Source organism: Tachysurus vachellii, chromosome 6, assembly GCF_030014155.1.
Source record: "Tachysurus vachellii isolate PV-2020 chromosome 6, HZAU_Pvac_v1, whole genome shotgun sequence".
NCBI classification, from domain to species: domain Eukaryota; kingdom Metazoa; phylum Chordata; class Actinopteri; order Siluriformes; family Bagridae; genus Tachysurus; species Tachysurus vachellii.
Genome location: NC_083465.1, coordinates 558466 through 578100, shown reverse-complemented (window position 1 = coordinate 578100; position 19635 = coordinate 558466). Strand labels below are relative to the sequence as shown.

Sequence of the window (19635 nt, the reverse complement as noted above, 5' to 3'; positions counted from 1 at the left end):
TGCGCACACACACACACACACAGACATGTGCGCACACACACACACACACAGACACGTGCACACACACAGACACGTGCACACACACAGACACGTGCACACACACAGACACGTGCACACACACACACAGACACGTGCACACACACACAGACACGTGCACACACACACAGACACGTGCACACACACACAGACACGTGCACACACACACAGACACGTGCACACACACACAGACACGTGCACACACACACAGACACGTGCACACACACACAGACACACACACAGACACACACGTGCACACACACACAGACACGAGCGCGCACACACACACAGACACACACGCACAGACACACACGCACAGACACACACGCACAGACACACACGCACAGACACACACGCACAGACACACACGCACAGACACACACGCACAGACACACACGCACAGACACACACGCACAGACACACACGCACAGACACACACGCACAGACACACACGCACAGACACACACAGGTTAGTGACTGATGCTAATTGGCATTACAGCACAGATCCTGCGGTTGTTCCTGCTCTCACCGTTATGTCACTGTCTGTATGACACACGTACATCACACTAACTCGCCCACTAGCTAAACCAAACCTCTGTTACAATAAATGTCATGGGGCGTCTTTCAACTTCCATCGTTCCCAGTTGCCTAGCAACGGTGCTCTTGTGAATTTAACCAGTCAAACAGGTTATTTATTTGTGGGTTTATAATTTAATAATTAATGAAAATAAATGAATGAAAATTCTCCGAATCGAACTCATCTGAGACGGAGATTCTCCAAACTTCACATGGAAATAAATAAACAAATAAATAAACAGTCTGATAAATAAAAACCCAGTCGGTTGATTTACTGTCAGTGTGTTGAGTCATTCTCCCTCTGCACTACATAACACTACTGTTGCCATGGCAACGGGGAAACGTGGGATGCAGGGCCGAGGGAGAATTTCTCTAAACTAAACCGAGACACACACGAACGTCTCTGTGGCTTTATTTCAGGTTTCTTTCATTTCGTTTCTGTGTTTTTATTATTCCCTTATTTACAGATCGTGATCTTCACCTTCACCGCTGTATCTGTAACGTCCGAGGATGACAAGCAGCCTGCAAAACGTAGTCGAGTCCCCCGTCCTGTGTGCGGTGGGGTTTATAGTCGAGTCCCCCGTCCTGTGTGCGGTGGGGTTTATAGTCGAGTCCCCCGTCCTGTGTGCGGTGGGGTTTATAGTCGAGTCCCCTGTCCTGTGTGCGGTGGGGTTTATAGTCGAGTCCCCCGTCCTGTGTGCGGTGGGGTTTATAGTCGAGTCCCCCGTCCTGTGTGCGGTGGGGTTTATAGTCGAGTCCCCCGTCCTGTGTGCAGTAGGTTTTATAGTCGAGTCTCCCATCCTGTGTGCAGTAGGTTTTATAGTCGAGTCTCCCATCCTGTGTGCAGTAGGTTTTATAGTCGAGTCCCCCGTCCTGTGTGCAGTGGGGTTTATAGTCGAGTCCCCCGTCCTGTGTGCGGTGGGGTTTATAGTCGAGTCCCCTGTCCTGTGTGCAGTAGGTTTTATAGTCGAGTCCCCCGTCCTGTGTGCAGTAGGTTTTATAGTCGAGTCCCCCGTCCTGTGTGCAGTAGGTTTTATAGTCGAGTCCCCCGTCCTGTGTGCGGTAGGTTTTATAGTCGAGTCCCCCGTCCTGTGTGCGGTGGGGTTTATAGTCGAGTCCCCCGTCCTGTGTGCGGTGGGGTTTATAGTCGAGTCCCCCATCCTGTGTACAGTAGGGTTTATAGTCGAGTCCCCCTTCCTGTATGCGATGGGGTTTATAGTCGAGTCCCCCTTCCTGTATGCGATGGGGTTTATAGTCGAGTCCCCCTTCCTGTGTGCGGTGGGGTTTATAGTCGAGTCCCCCGTCCTGTGTGCGGTGGGGTTTATAGTCCCCCAGCAGGTTTAAACGGAGAACTGAACCAGTTCAACAGTCAATTTAATCCTTCAGTTCGGAGGGAAAGAAACATTTGGGGAAAACTCACTGCAGGAAAAAACTATTAAACACTAAAACAAATGTCATCTGTGTAAAGTGTGTGTGTGTGTATGTGTTTGTGTGTATGTGTGTGTGTGTGTGTGCGCGCGCACGTGTTTCTCAAATTCATAGCTCACATTAATACTCACATCTGTTCAAGAAGGTTTCGATGTTCTTGTTTTTGCGTAAGGAAGGAAAGTTCAGATCCAACACCATGGCGTTCATGGCATCCTGAAAGAGACGAAGAGAAATAAATAGATGGTGTTTATCCTCCATCTCGTTTATCTGGACCAATGGGGGGGGGTGAATACTTTGTCAATAAAAGATCAAGACAAACTGTGTGTGTGTGTGTGTGGGGGGGGGGGGGGTGTATAATAAAATCACATTCTCATAAAAGACAGTGAAACAGGAAATGATGGAAGCACAGAAATCCATGACACTCTCTGGAGTCTCAGGCGGAATGTGTTATTTCCTGTGTGTGTGTGGGTGTGTGTGTGTGTATGTGTGTGTGTGGGTGTGTGTATGTGTCTGTGTATGTGTGTGGGTGTGTGTATGTATGTGTGTGGGTGTGTGTATGTGTGTGTGTGTGTATGTGGGTGTGTGTATGTGTGTGTATGTGTGTGTGTGGGTGTGTGTATGTGTGTGTGTATGTGTGTGTGTATGTGTGTGTGTATGTGTGTGTATGTGTGTGTGTATGTGTGTGTGCGTATGTGTGTGTATGTGTGTGTGTATGTGTGTGTATGTGTGTGGGTGTGTGTGTTTCCGGATGGCTAAAATACTATGTTAGCAGTATTAGGATGACGGTTTTGAAGAGTGAGAAGAGGTGTGATCACTGTGACAGAGAGAGAGAGAGACAGAGAGAGAAAGGGGTGTGTCAGTAAGTGTGTGTGTGTGTGTGTGCCCTGGTAAGTGTTTCCATGGTGATCTAGTCTGGTATGTAAACCACAACAGACACAACAGACCTGAGTTCATGTAGTCAGACTTATAAGTCTTTCAAAGTATTTAACCAACTCCCCTCGCAAGCACTCACACACACACGCACACACACACACACACACGCACACACTCACACACACGCACACACACACGCACACACACTCACACACACGCGCGCTCGCGCACACACACACACGCGCAAAAAGCATCAGGCTGATATAAATATAACCTCCTACAGCTCGTGTGTGTGTGTGTGTTATGTACAGATATCAACATTTTACATTAAACATTTAACATTAAAGCCTCACGAAAGCAGAGACTGGACTCCTGTTTAGATACAAGCTGATCGCTCTGAGCTCGATGCACACACAAACACACTACAGCATTAAAGCCCCACTGCATCGTTCCCTTTCACGACACTGCAGTTTAGCTCTGCTGGGAAATTAACACTAACAAATATTCATGAAGCGTTAATTAATTAATCACTGAAAAGGAATCGAAACAGATCGGCTGAGTCTAATAAGAGACGCTTATTAAAGATGTCTGTGGAGAGACGTCTCAGAAGAGTCATGTGAGGTTTTATCAGTGTGTTGTTCAGCCGTAACGTTAATGTGATAACATGGCAACAGAAATATCTTTATTAAATTAGGGACGAGTCGGGTTTCCACTCCGGCTGTACGTACGGTGATGGGATTTATTCCCACTAGAAATCAAACAATACTGAATCGAACCGAACGAATCAGCTGTTCACACGGAGCTGCTTCAGCTACGGAGCAGAAAGACACCAGTGCAGCACAGCTATAAAAGGCTCGACCCAAACACAACACTTTACACCAGATTCCACGCTTAAAAATAGCAGCTGGAACGATTACAGAGAGGAGGAGGTGGAGGAGGAGGAGGAGGAGGGAGCAGGGAAACCTGGAGCGAAACAGAGGAACTCTAAAGCCCCAGAATCTCCATCCAGCAGCACCAGAGCTTCAACACACAGCTATACAACCTCAACTCCACCGTTTCTCCTGCTCTTCATCAGAGATCTTCTTTCGCTTCTGTTCTTCATCAACTGCAAAATACGCCGAGCGCCGATTTGCGTGGAGAGGAAACTCTGGTGCTCCAGAAATAACAGAAATCCTAATAAAAATCTGACAAATTCACAATCTGGAATGAATAAAAGTGAAAGAAACTTTTTCCATCATATGATGCTTCTCTTTCATCGCTGGACCATCTAAAGGGTGCCAATACTTTGCCGTCGCCCCCAAAAACAAAAAAAAAAGGAATAATTAATTAAATCGATAATATAATAAATGGATGATAAAATATATAAATATAATTATATATAATATATATTGATAAATATATAATTATATAAATAATAATAAAGAATATTACATACAGTTAAGAGCTCAAATATGGGAATGTTGAGATTCGACCCCAAAAAATAAATAAATAAATAAATAGATAGATAAATAAATAAAATGCCGGTTTCATGACGAGAGCGATATGATGATACGATATTTTATATTGCAATAATTGATTTATCCAAATATTCAAAAATACACACAATCTAACTGGCTGCACTGGATCTGAACTGGGATCTGTGGGACAGTGACATGATGATACTGGGATTATTCCGGAGCGTCACTCAGCTCTCAGTGTCTCGTATCTCCGACTGCTCACAGTGTCGATGTTAAAAAAAAAAAATCCCTCAGCATTTGCTGTAACGAGCAACGAGTCTCGTTCACTTCATCGCCGGGCTGCTGCCATGGAAACATCCCTCACCCGAGCGCCGACAGATCGTTAGCTCTATTACAGAAAACGCAGTTTTACAGCATCACAGCTGCAACATCACACGGCTTCCTGCAGATAAACGCTTGCAACTGAGATGCCAGCTAGCATCAGCGTCATCATCAGCAGCAGCTAGTGTCATCATCATCATCATCAGCTAGTGTCATCATCATCATCATCAGCTAGTGTCATCATCATCATCATCAACTAGTGTCATCATCATCATCATCATCAGCTAGTGTCATCATCATCAGCAGCTAGTGTCATCATCATCATCATCAGCTAGTGTCATCATCATCATCAGCTAGTGTCATCATCATCATCAGCTAGTGTCATCATCATCATCATCATCAGCTAGTGTCATCAGCAGCAGCTAGAGTCATCATCATCAGCAGCTAGTGTCATTCATCATCATCAGCTAGTGTCATCATCATCATCATCAGCTAGTGTCATCATCATCATCAGCTAGTGTCATCATCATCATCAGCTAGTGTCATCATCATCATCAGCTAGTGTCATCATCAGCAGCATCTAGCGTCATCATCAGCAGCATCTAGCGTCATCATCATCATCAGCAGCTAGCGTCATCATCATCATCATCAGCTAGCGTCATCATCGGCTAGCATTAAAAATGGCAGAAAATTCCATGCAGGATCAATCCTTCAGAGATGTGATTGTGGTTTTCAGTCTTATTGTTTTATTTACAAAACCTAAATATGCAAATATATAAAACACACAATCTTCATTTTGTTCATCGCTTTAAAACACTAATGTGAGTTTATTATTAAACGAAACATCACAGGAATAACGGCAGGTTAGTTAAGATTTCACTCCTGAGGGACAGATGATGAACAAATGAGAGAACAATGTCACACTTTTTCACAGCATGAGTACAGCATGAGTCACTTGCAGAACGAACACACACACACACACACACACACACACACGGTTACACAATGCGCTAAATCATCCCACACTCAGACAGAGGTGTTAACACTGATGCTAAACATCCATCATAAATCATGCCTCACACACGCACACACACACACACACACACACACAGATAAATGAAACTAGAATCAGAAATAAATTCTAACAGGTTTTATTGTTGCTGTCAATGTCATGTCACTGTTAATATGCTAGACTACTTCATTAGCCTGTTAGCACTCGCTGGTTAGCGCTCTCTTGCTAGGTCAGTTCTCTCAGTGGACAGTTAACTCTCAGCTAACTGTCAGTTGACTGACAGTTAGCAGCTTTAGCACGCTTTAGCTTTAGCACGCTAGGCTAACTTTTCACTTCCTTCACGCTCCTGGTCTTTACTCACCAGGGACAGTTTCGCTCATCAGCTAAGAAACTAAGGAGAAACTAAACTAGAAAAGTTTCTGATTAATCAGATCTTAATATTTTTATGTTTTTACGTTTGTGACCTCGAGGTCTGAGTGAAAAGTTTGACATGTTTATTTTACATTTAGTTTCTGTTTAGAAGAAGTGAGCAAGGGAACGAGGGAGTGTGAGGAGAGCGAGAGAAAGTCACTGCTTTTCTGTGAGGAGGACAAGAGGGCAAGAGCAGGAACGCTATGTGTGTGTGTGTGTGTGTGTGTGTGTGTGTGTGTGTGTGTGTGTGTGTGTAAAAATGGACAAGGCCACTATCACAGCACCTTATAAGGCAGTGTTTCTCCCTACTGCTCTCACTCTGTCTCTCTCTCTCTCACACACACACACACACACACACAATAAGTGAGGGAATGAGGGAGTGCGGGGGAAGGGAGATAAAGAGAATGAGGAAAGGAGGAGACAGAACAAGTCAGAAAAGAGCGAGAACGGTAGTGGAAAGACAAAGATGGAGGAAAGAAATGAAGAGAAGAATAAAGAGAGAGCAAAAAAGCAGAGAGGAGAGAAAAGATAAAATCTATATAAAAATTAACAGGAAGCAAAGTAGAAAGAAGAAAAATAAAAATAAGAGAATAAGGATATGGAGGGAGAAAGAGAGAGAGGGAGAGAGAGAGAGAGAGAGAGAGAGAGAGAGAGAGAGAGGGAGAGAGAGAGAGAGAGAGGGAGAGAGAGAGAGAGAGAGAGAGAGAGAGAGAGAGAGAGAGAGAGAGAGAGAGAGAGAGTGGGTGGTGGGTGGACACACGTATTTGAAATAGTAGGAAGTAATTATTAGTTGTTCAGCACCGTGTCTATACATAGACTGACACTCGCATGAGAAGTTCTGAGATTGTAATGTTTCTCTTCACTCGTTTATTACAGACGAATCAATCGAGACAAAGAGCATGATGAAGAGAGTGAGAGAGAGACAGAGTGAGAGAGAGACAGAGTGAGAGAATCGATTTAAGAACCATCAATCACTCTAATCTCAGCAATTAACAAGAAACATCAAAAAAAAAAACAGTTGATATGAGAGAAAACCCCCCCCCCACACACACACACACACACTGTGTCTGCTGGAGGTTTTGCTCAACACACAGCTGCTGATCTTCTAGACGTCGTTCATCATTTATGAGCTCTTGAGCTTTACACCATCACCACCAATTTCATTTGTGTCAAGACTTTCATCCGGGTAATTTACTCCTACTGACACACACACACACACACACACACACACACACACATATCCACACACACAAATATACACATGTCCACATGCACACACACGCAAATATACACATATCCACACACACACACAGATATACACGTCCACACACACACACAAATATACACATATCCACACACAAATATACACATATCCACACACACACACACAAATATACACATATCCACACACACACACACAAATATACACATATCCACACACACAAAACTCCACACAAATATACACATATCCACACACACACACGAACATACACACACACATCCACACACACATCCACACACACATCCACAAACACACACACAAATATACACATATCCACACACACACACAAATATACACATATCCACACACACAAAACTCCACACAAATATACACATATCCACACACACACACACAAACATACACACACACACACACACATCCACACACACACAAATATACACATATCCACACACATATACACACACACACACGTATACACACACACATATACACACACACACACACACACATATACATACACATATACACACACACACAAACACACACATATACATACACATATACACACACACACACACACAAACACACACACATATACATACACACCCACACACTAAGTGCACACAGTAGGACACTTTGATTCGCAGTATGATCTACAGCTCAGAGTGTGAAGTCTCGTCCATGCAGCTCAGCACTTTTCCTCCTCCGAGCTCGTCATGCTGCAGTGAGAAACGCTGACTCAGCTCAGTGAGAGAGACAGACGCACAGGAGAGCGAGACCTCACTGCACAGGAGAGCGAGACCTCACAGCACAGGAGAGCGAGACCTCACTGCACAGGAGAGAGAGACCTCACGGCACAGGAGAGCGAGACCTCACTGCACAGGAGAGAGAGACCTCACGGCACAGGAGAGCGAGACCTCACTGCACAGGAGAGCGAGACCTCACTGCACAGGAGAGCGAGACCTCACTGCACAGGAGAGAGAGACCTCACTGCACAGGAGAGAGAGACCTCACTGCACAGGAGAGAGAGACCTCACTGCACAGGAGAGCGAGACCTCACTGCACAGGAGAGAGAGACCTCACTGCACAGGAGAGCGAGACCTCACTGCACAGGAGAGAGAGACCTCACTGCACGCTCAACATGATTAAGCACTAAAATTACCCTCCAGCTCTTTCCTGCCGTTCATCCAGTTCATCACGCTGAATATCATTAAGGATTAGATTGGACTATGGGGTCTTCAGAGCTACTTCATTCCTCCGCTAGAGCTAGAAAAATCAATGAAGCTAACCGTTAAAGGAAGCGTACAGCCTCGGCTTTAGCGTCAGACCAGCAGCGTCTGGCAGGAGTGAAGTGAAACTGCCGCAACATTATTGTTTAATTAATCGCTTAGGCGTGTTTTTTATATATTCTTCATTATTTATGTTCGACACTCAGGAGTGTCAATATACTCAATATAAATTCTGCCCAAAATAAATAGTACTGAAAAATATGAGTAATATTACACAATAATTTTATTCATCTTTCATTTTTATTCTATATTTTACACATTATTATTATTATTATTATTATTATTATTAATCTCTGAGCTACGAAAGCTGTTAGTTATTAAACATAAGGGCAAAGTTTTAGTGCAGTGGTGATTTAATAGTAATAAATCATCTAATAAAATGAATCTTTTTTCTTCATAAGAAATATCTTTAACACATTTTTAACCACTTTATGTTAAATAACAGCTACAAACCCATCAAATGGTAAACAACGACAATTGCAAAATACATTTCAGACATTTCTTTTTTTACATAAAGTGTCAACTAACTGAAGGATCAGAATTCCAGGCTCAGGCTTCTGAGGAACTGAGGAACTATTGTGCTGCAATATTTTTCAACATCTCACTTATTCTCAGATTTACTTCCTGCCACGAGTCTAATCGCTTTCTCACTTGGAATCGGACTGAGACCACCTCACTCAGGTCAGACCACCTCACTCAGGTCAGACCACCTCACTCAGGTCAGACCACCTCACTCAGGTCAGACCACCTCACTCAGGTCAGACCAGGCGGAGAACGCTAGCGGTTTACATGAGTAGTGCTGGATGAACTAGAGCAGCGCGTCAGGTCGACTCTCTCCGGTCTGTGCACAAAAGCCACAAGGGAGCAGAAAGAGAGATAAAGAGTCATCAACATTCCAGACTGTAGAGAGATTATCTCTGAGCTCCACAGCAGCAACACCTCCCGAGTGTCAGCACCGTCCTCCCAACTGCTGCCTGTCTCAACCACACGCAGTCCAGGAGTTCTGTGCACTTGGGGTTTGGCCTGATGACATGATGACGTGATGCTCTGAGATCAACTAAAAATCCTAAAAACTCCCTTCTCAGGGTGTAGTCTGTCGGTCTGACGCCACGGTGACCACTGACTAGTTAAAGACAGAAACGTGTGAAATCAGCTACGTTACGTGCTGCGTCTCACTTTGTTGGAATATAATATTAGCAAAACAAGTTAACCGTATGTCTTAGTGGTTAGTACGTTCTCCTCACACCTCCAGGGTTGGGGGTTCGATTCCCACCTCCACCTTGTGTGTGTGGAGTTTGCATGTTCTCCCCGTGCCTCGGGGGTTTCCTCCGGGTACTCCGGTTTCCTCCCCCGGTCCAAAGACATGCATGGTAGGTTGATTGGCATCTCTGGAAAATTGTCCGTAGTGTGTGATTGTGTGAGTGAATGAGAGTGTGTGTGTGTGCCCTGTGATGGGTTGGCACTCCGTCCAGGGTGTATCCTGCCTTGATGCCCGATGACGGCTGAGGCAGACACAGGCTCCCCGTGACCCGAGGTAGTTCAGATAAGCGTTCCAATATTTTAAAGTCTTTATACACAATTAAAGGGAGCAAGTTTTATTTATTAATATTTGAGCAGATAAGATGAAAGCACAGTTTCTAACGTTCTTCTATCGATGTTCACTAAATAGTTAAAGAAAATGAAGGAAATCAAGTGCTAGTGAAGCGGGTCAGTGGATCTGTGAGGTTTTTGAGAACTCATCAGTATCATCACGATACACAACACATCACTCTGACAGAAAAACAACAGACTAAATGTGTTTTTTTCTTCCTTTCAGGTTAATCATTGCCCAAATAACCTTCACCCCAGGCTCGAGGTTTCCTCCTGTATCTCCATCAGATGTAATCTTCTGGAAAATTCCTACCAGCCAACAGCCATCATGAACACTTCAACACCATCACACTTCTCCTGAAACGGCCATTACAAATGTGATCTACACGTATTAATTATTTTACAGCTTTATGCTCCGGTGACGGAGGTCAAATTTAACCTCAGCTTAAAAAATAAATAAATCAATACTTCACGTTTCATGGCTAAGAGAAAACGACTAGCATTGCTAGCTTGCTAGCTAACGTCATAGGTGCGATACTGTATGTGAAGGAATTCCTACTATTTAACAAATAGAACAATTTTACAGAATTTACTTTAGTTTTTGAAAACTGGCCTTCAATTCTTACCACACACACACACACACACACACACACACACACACACACACTATTGTACCTTCATTTATTTAGTCATTAACTCAAGCTGATTATTCACTTATCCAGTATAATGTGCTTGTTTGGCTGCTGCACTGCTCACTTTATACACACCTCTCACTTGTGTGTGTGTGTGTGTGTGTGTGTGTGAGAGAGAGAGAAAGTGAAGGAGAGTAGAAAAAGACATTACACAGCTCCTTTCACTGTTCTGCAGTGAAAGACAAACTGACTAGCATAGCAACGTAGCTCAGGTAAATCCCCATGAACATATTTTACAACAGTTATCTGTATGTAACAACTATTAACACCGTTAGATATGAAATGCTGATATTAAGATATTGAGCCTTGAAAAGCATTGTGTGTGTGTCTGTGTGTGTGTGTCTGTGTGTGTGTGTCTGTGTGTGTGTGTGTGTGTGCGTGTCTGTGTGTGTGTGAGTCTGTGTGTTTCTGTGTGTGTGTGTGTGTGTGTCTGTGTGTGTGAGTGTGTGTGTTTCTGTGTGTGTGTGTTTCTCTGTCAGGTAGGAGGGACAAGGCTCCAACATGTTCCCAGTAACACCACACACACACACACAGACCCACACACACACACACACAGACACACACACACCACACACAGACAGACACACAGACCCACACACACAGACAGACACCACACACACACACACCACACACACACAGACACACCACACACACACACACACACAGGCACACCACACACACAGGCACACCACACACACACACCACACACACACAGACCCACCACACACACACAGACACACCACACACACACAGACACACCACACACACACAGACACACCACACACACACAGACACACCACACACACAGACACACAGACACACCACACACACAGACACCCACACAGACCCACACACACACAGACCCACACACACACAGACCCACACACACACAGACCCACACACAGACACACCACACACACAGGCACACCACACACACAGACACACAGACACACCACACACACAGACACCCCACACACACACACTCCTTCACTGAGATAAACCAGAAAGGGACTATGGCTATAAATGGCACAGAGTTAAAGCACAAGATCTGTTCACTCCTACACGCTGCTTCTCGGCTTGTCTCTTCATCCTGGTCACTCCACTCATGTCAGTTTACCAGCAGGAACACACTAAAACACAACACACACTCATGCATACACACAGGTCAGGTCTCTGAGGCTATAATCAGTTCTCTTTGAAAGAGGATTAAACGATTAATCATCTAATCATTAGCAGGCTAATCTTCCACCACAGTCATATTTTGGTGACGTTTTTCCTGAACCTCTTCTTCTCATTCCAATATTTTAAATGAACTCTGACCCTCTACATGTCCTCCCATAGCAGAGCACAAGATAAGCTAAGTGTCAGAGCTAGCATTAGCTGCCAAGTCGCACCAGTTATACTAGCGAGCAGAAGGTGAATGTGTCAGAACAAACTGCGCTGTTCTGTTCAGACAACAAACAAGACCAAATCAGTTAGACTCGTAGATCCAGCGCTACAAAAGCTGGACACTAAACACGTCTCGGCTGATCGGCTGCACACGAGGTGAAGTGTGGAATTTGTTCTACACCGAAACGATTCCAGCGTTTGCTTTTATCACACGTGAACGTGGCGTAATTACGTGTTAACTGCAGATTTGTCCTGAACACACGTCTGACTCAGCGGAGAGTTCGCTTCAGGAAAGAAGTCTTCATTAAAGATATTTTCATTGCTGCATTCCTCAGGAGTGAGTAGATGAGTCCTCTGGCTCACGTCTCCACGCTCTGAGTTATTATCGGGACGCTTGGCTCGACCGTGTGGCTCTGGTATTGACGTTGAGCAGCAAGGCCACTGACGAAAGAGGCGTGTGGCATAAACACACCAGTGTGTCTCAGAACTGCTCTCTCATTACACACACACACTTGATTTAATCCTGAGGGTATGTTAATGTGTTGCCAGGGTCCAGTCCAGGTCACATGACATCCTGTTAGCACAGTATGCAGTATTTTTTTTTATTCAAAATATCTGGCTGGGTTTGGACCACTTTATAGCCTCCGTGATGTTAACATCTCAGACGTTCACCAAGGCAAACTCAAAACGCTCTCCCTTATTGAGGTGTGGTAGAGCCCAAGGGGGCGGGGCTTCCAGGGGATCAGAGAGCTCAAAGCATCACACACCGATATCAGTTGATCGAAGTTCTTTGTGTCGTCTGGCTCAGCTGTCATATTAAAACAAAGGTGTGTGTTTGAGAGACGAGACAAGTGAGACAAACCTTTCTCATATTTCAGCGTTCGCACCCAAACTGCGTCGTCAGGTCTGCTGATATCTCGGGGATCAGACCGAGCGTTCTGTGCATTTAAGGAGTTTCACTTCTGAAGTAAAGTTTAACATTAACACTGAGTTACATGGACACGGGATCCATATCAAAGCTCTGAGTATCAGCTACTATCGGATCCTGACATCACCATGGTAACCGAGGCAGCTTGTGTGAGCTAGTTTTGCCAAGTTTAGTACAGAATAAGCATAAAACCACACACACACACACACACACTTTAACCTCACTAACACACACTTTTAGACTCAAAGTCTGTGTTAAGGAGCTGAAACACTGAGTGAGGTGTGGAAACATTCGACCTCTCTCTCTCTCTCTCACACACACACACACACACACTTTACTTCAGCAGTATTGTAGTGCGTGTGTGTGTGTGTGTTATGGGTGAATTCCCCAAACAGTCTAAAAGTGTTAATGTGTGTGTTTTTGTGCTCTCACACACTGACTCTTACATCATAAGCACTGCATTAATGATGAGAAACAAGTTGCTGGAGTTTTAAAATACAAATTCAATCTATACAAACACTCCCACGAGTCCTCGAAGCATCTCAGTACAAAGCTGGCATCAGTAGGACATCACCAGCGCTCTCTCTGTGAAAACTGTCTGGATTAGTGAGGTCCAATCAGAGCAGATCGTGGTGGACGGAGTAACAGAGGTCAGGAAAAAAACTTTCTTTTTTAAAATTATTTTAATGAATATTCATAGCTCCAGGTTCTCTGGGTCCACCTGGAGCTTGCGGATCTGTCTGTCTGTGCTGACGGGTTTCTGTGGGTCTCCTCTGGGTTCAATGGTTTCTCAGACTTACAGCATCCACCAACAAATTAGCAGCTAAACACGTCACAACGATCGCATTATCATATGTTTAAAACCTTCATGCCATCCGTATGACATCACACACAAACATCACACAGGAACGCGCCGTGGGCCGTGATGCACAGTGTCCAACACTTTGACACAGATCAGACCTGAGCCGTGTCCCTCTCGCATGTCTACATCATGGTAGCAGCAGGACAGAAACGTCTCACCAGAGCAGCATCGCTGTGCTTTAACAAAAGACAAACGGACAGGACGCAGACTTCAGTCTGAAGTATCCTCACTCTGCACTGTCCCTTATACATGAGTCGGTTTCCCTCGCTGTCCTGCAGGTGTGTGTGTGTGTGTGTGTGTGTGTGTGTGTGTGAACGCTTACAGTCTGATCTTTCACTCCTCTGAACACTCGTGTGCCACTTCAGCCCAAGCCTGAACACAAAGCGCTGCACGACAACAGGATGGGAGACGTGATAGAAGATCTGGTTCAGATTTACAGCTTTATTCCAACGAGGTCAACGTGACAAATAAATCCAACCTGATCCTTTTAACCAAGCGACAATATCTGATCTGTGTCTGCAGCGTCACTGTAAACTACCGCAACTGTTTGGTGAAATGTTACAGTGTGGATTTGGACAAGAGTAAAAATGTGTTTTTGGTCTGATACCATCCTGGAACTCTGAATCAAAACCCAATCCAAGATACATCAGATTAATCTGATCCAGTTTTTCTGCTGTTATGACAGTTCTGAGATCGCACAAGATACTGGGCATCATCTGGTGCATCTCTCATGTAAGCAGTAGAAACAAACAAACAAACAAACAAACACACACAGACACACACACACAGACACACACACACACATACATACACACACACACACACACACACGCATACACACACACACACACGCATACACACACACACAGTAGAATGTAAGCAGTAGAAACAAACAAACAAACAAACAAACGCACACAGACACACACACACACACACACGCATACACACACACACACGCATACACACACACACACAGATCTGATATGGGAATGAAAACTAGGAAGAGGAAAGTAAAAGGAAGATCAGAACAGATTTTTTTCCCCTCGTGCTGCCGGGAAACTGAGTCAGCACGACTTCCGGACAGGTCCAGACGTCGGCACGCGCGCGTCCTGACATGTTTCATCTTCGGGCATCTTAAACAGAATAAAACACTCGCATGCATAAGTTGAGTAAATACGCGCGTTGTTACGCAAATATGATGAGCACCGCGTGCACGGAGCCTCTGCAAACGTGACCTGCACGCGGAAAAACACGCCATCAACAATAACACAACAACAACAACAATAACAATAACAACAACAGATCGACAGCCTGAGAGAAGCAGTGAGCACACTGACAATGTTTGTCCAACTATATGACTATATTTGGTGCGCGAGGAGGAGGAGGAGGATGATGAAGACAGAACAGTCTGTCCAAAGGAGCGCGAGCTCGAACTAAACTACACCCTCTGAGCCAAGATGATAAACACACACACACACACACACACACACACACACACACACATACAGGTGATAATAAACACACACACACACACACAGAGGTGATAAACAAATATACAGAGATTTTAAACACACACAAAGAGATGCACAGACAGAAGCACACGCACACACACACACACACACACACACACACACACACACACACATCTCTGGTCTACAGTTACACTGTTGCACTATTAGCTTTTTTTCTTTCAGTGGACCGGAAACACCGAAACCGTTCAAAGAGAAAAGGCGCCTTGGAGTTTATGAAACATCATAAAACTTCATAAAACATCATGAAACTTCATGACAACATTCATAACAACTCACCAGTAAACTTTCCAGGTTGACGGCAGAGCGCGGGTCCCTGATCATGGCCTCCAGTTTCTTCAGCCGCTTCTCCATCCTGCTTTCGGCTCCCAAAGACATCATCAGATCAAATCAGATCAGATCCTTAGATTGGACAATGCTCGGAAGATTAGATTCCTGCGCGAGAGCGTTGCATTAAAACCAAAATGACAACAAATGGAACTCCTCTTTGGCCTGTAGGGTTTTGTAGGATCTCCCACCAGCAAGGAAATGTGGATTAATCCAACCGGAAATGTTCCTCCAATTAAGTTGGAGACGTCGGTCAGGACCCGAAGTCGGTCAGGACCCGAAGTCGGTCAGGACCCGAAGTCGGTCAGGACCCGAAGTCGGTCAGGACCCGAAGTCGGTCAGGACCCGAAGTCGCTTCATGTCTCCTTCCTCTGATCACCAACAAACTCTGGGGTTTAACGGGGTGTTTTGGGCAGAGGGGTGTTGAATAGGGCGTTTTCTATCCCTCCCCTCTTCCCAGTTTCTTCCCTCTCTCTTGACTCTTCTCTCTTTTCAGCCGTTTATTCGTCTTCGGATGGATTTTTCCGCCTTGACGCTTTTCCGCCGCCTCTTTCCGAGTCTCTCCATCAAAGTCCTCCAGCGGATCGCGAGACAGATTCGTGTCTAAAACGGAGAGATAGCGGTTTGGGGGAAACGAGACATTCTCGCTGATTAATTCATCACGTTTGTGAATTTCCCAGCACGCCTTTTGTCCGCTCACGTCTTCGCTACCACAACGATGCAGCGTTCAAGAGCTTATACTGACATTACCGTAAATACGAGTTAGGAGCTCGCGCGCCAAGAATAACGGCGTCTAACCGGAGTTTCTGTACAAATAAGGGGACGATGTTCTCTACATCTTTTACCTACAAAAGGAAGCTTAATAACCACTTTTTACACTTTTCTCATGCAAAGGACACACAGTAAAGGTACAAACCAGGTTCTCGTCCTGGAACCACACCAGAAGTTTGAATCCTTGTGTCCTATAAACCCTTCATCTCTACACACACCATCATGTTCCTCCTCTTACTGTACATCACTATTCCATCTGTGTGTTTCTCTTGTCCATGTACAACTAAACTTCACTGTCCCTTCACACTGGGTCCCTTTTGTGTCTTTACTGCGTGTCCTTTAGTCTGGAGAAGTGAAAGTAGAGTCTTTAAAGCGTCCCTTTAACACCAACCTCTATATCTACACGTACACGTCAAATATCATCCACACGTACACGTCAAACATACGTCAAATATCATCCACACGTACACGTCAAACATAGGTCAATATTATCCACACGTACACGTCAAATATTATCTACACGTAGACGTCAAATATTATCCACATGTACACGTCAAACATACGTCAATATTATCCACACGTACACGTCAAACATACGTCAATATTATCCACACGTACACGTCAAATATCATCTACACGTACACGTCAAATGTCATCCACACGTACACGTCAAATATCATCCACACGTACACGTCAAATATCATCCACACGTACACGTCAAATATTATCCACACATACACGTCAAACATACGTCAATATTATCCACACATACACGTCAAATATCATCCACACGTACACGTCAAATATTATCCACACATACACGTCAAACATACGTCAAATATCATCCACACGTACACGTCAAATATTAACCACACATACACGTCAAACATACGTCAAATTCATCCACACGTACACGTCAAACATACGTCAAATTCATCCACATGTACACGTCAAACATACGTCAATATTATCCACACGTACACGTCAAACATACGTCAATATTATCCACACGTACACGTCAAATATCATCTACACGTACACGTCAAATATCATCCACACGTACACGTCAAATATCATCCACACGTACACGTCAAATATTATCCACACATACACGTCAAACATACGTCAATATTATCCACACGTACACGTCAAATATCATCCACACGTACACATCAAATATCATCCACACGTACACGTCAAATATCATCCACACGTACACGTCAAATATTATCCACACATACACGTCAAACATACGTCAATATTATCCACACATACACGTCAAATATCATCCACACGTACACGTCAAATATTATCCACACATACACGTCAAACATACGTCAATATTATCCACACGTACACGTCAAATATCATCCACACGTACACATCAAATATCATCCACACGTACACGTCAAATATCATCCACACGTACACGTCAAATATTATCCACACATACACGTCAAACATACGTCAATATTATCCACACATACACGTCAAATATCATCCACACGTACACATCAAATATTATCCACACATACACGTCAAACATACGTCAATATTATCCACACATACACGTCAAACATACGTCAAATATCATCCACACATACACGTCAAACATACGTCAATATTATCCACACATACACGTCAAACATACGTCAAATTCATCCACACGTACACGTCAAACATACGTCAAATTCATTCACGTGTACACGTCAAACATACGTCAATATTAAAGGTAGAATATAAATAAAAAAATAAATCTAGCATTCATTTGCTTTGATCCTTTTTAGCGCCTAGTTTCCAGTCGTTTTTACACATAAACTCGGTGTTAGGAATAAAGTTCCTTTAGGAAACGTGTCACTGTTGAATATTACAGGACAGCACACAGAATGTTGTCAGTGTATATTTACTCATCTTTAAATGAACACACACATACAGTCACACACACTGCCAGTCATTTATGACCTCATATAATCGGACTGCACGTGTTAACATTTGAGGAAAAACTCCAATCCGGAAGTTTGAAATGTAGCGGCGCGCTTGAACGCTGCACGCTTCCTCGGTATTCCAGCAGTTCCCTTAGAGCTATTTTTCCTGTGACGTCACCAAACACGACGGCAACGTTCCTTTACCCATGAGCCTCAGTTTAAGGCAGAAATGAAGCCCCAGTGTTGAGTTTGTGTTTTCACCTGAACTGATGAGGTTAAAAACATCAGGGCAAAGATGTTTAGTTCTAAACCAGAACATGAGAAACTTCTGAATCAACAGTAAGGAGGAAAATATAGATGTTTTTATTATTATTATTTTTATATTAATCCAGTAAGTCAGTTTCAGAAATTCATTATTATCTATACAAATATAAATGTTATAATATTGTTATCATAATATACAATAATTTCAAACTTATAATAATAATAATAATAATAATAATAATAATAATAATAATAATAATAGTTTATTTGGTTCTTGAAATAAATGAACAATTTAAGAATCATTAGTGGGGGGTCACGGTGTCTTAGTACGTTCTCCTCACACCTCCAGGGTTGGGGGTTCGATTCCCACCTCCACCTTGTGTGTGTGGAGTTTGCATGTTCTCCCCGTGCCTCGGGGGTTTCCTCTGGGTACTCCGGTTTCCTCCCCCGGTCCAAAGACATGCATGGTATGTGATTGTGTGAGTGAATGAGAGTGTGTGTGTGTGTGTGTGTGTGCCCTGTGATGGGTTGGCACTCCGTCCAGGGTGTATCCTGCCTTGATGCCCGATGACGCCTGAGATAGACACAGGCTCCACGTGACCCGAGGTAGTTCAGATAAGCGGTAGAAGATGAATGAATGAATGAATAAAGCGGAATTTACTTTTATTTAAATATTTTATTATTTATTTAATTCTACATTCTGCGTCTCTCG

The 19635-nt window shown here is 43.9% G+C and overlaps 1 protein-coding gene across 5 annotated transcripts in view; it reads right to left on the bottom strand.

Moving 5' to 3' along the window:
* The window catches only part of rock2a (rho-associated, coiled-coil containing protein kinase 2a), a 36104-nt gene extending 19398 nt beyond the window's left edge, over positions 1–16706 (bottom strand). For 4 of the 5 annotated variants that reach the window (XM_060871599.1, XM_060871598.1, XM_060871595.1 and 1 more), the window contains exons 1-2: positions 15916–16705; positions 2172–2253 (exon numbers count right to left, since the gene is read on the bottom strand). In XM_060871599.1, the coding sequence (XP_060727582.1) occupies positions 2172–2253; positions 15916–16017 (184 nt within the window). In that variant the 5' untranslated portion in view covers positions 16018–16705. Of the gene's footprint in view, positions 1–2171; positions 2254–15915 lie in introns of all 5 variants that reach the window. The other variant, XM_060871596.1, reaches the window with a different exon arrangement.
* Positions 16707–19635: the final 2929 nt, after the last annotated feature.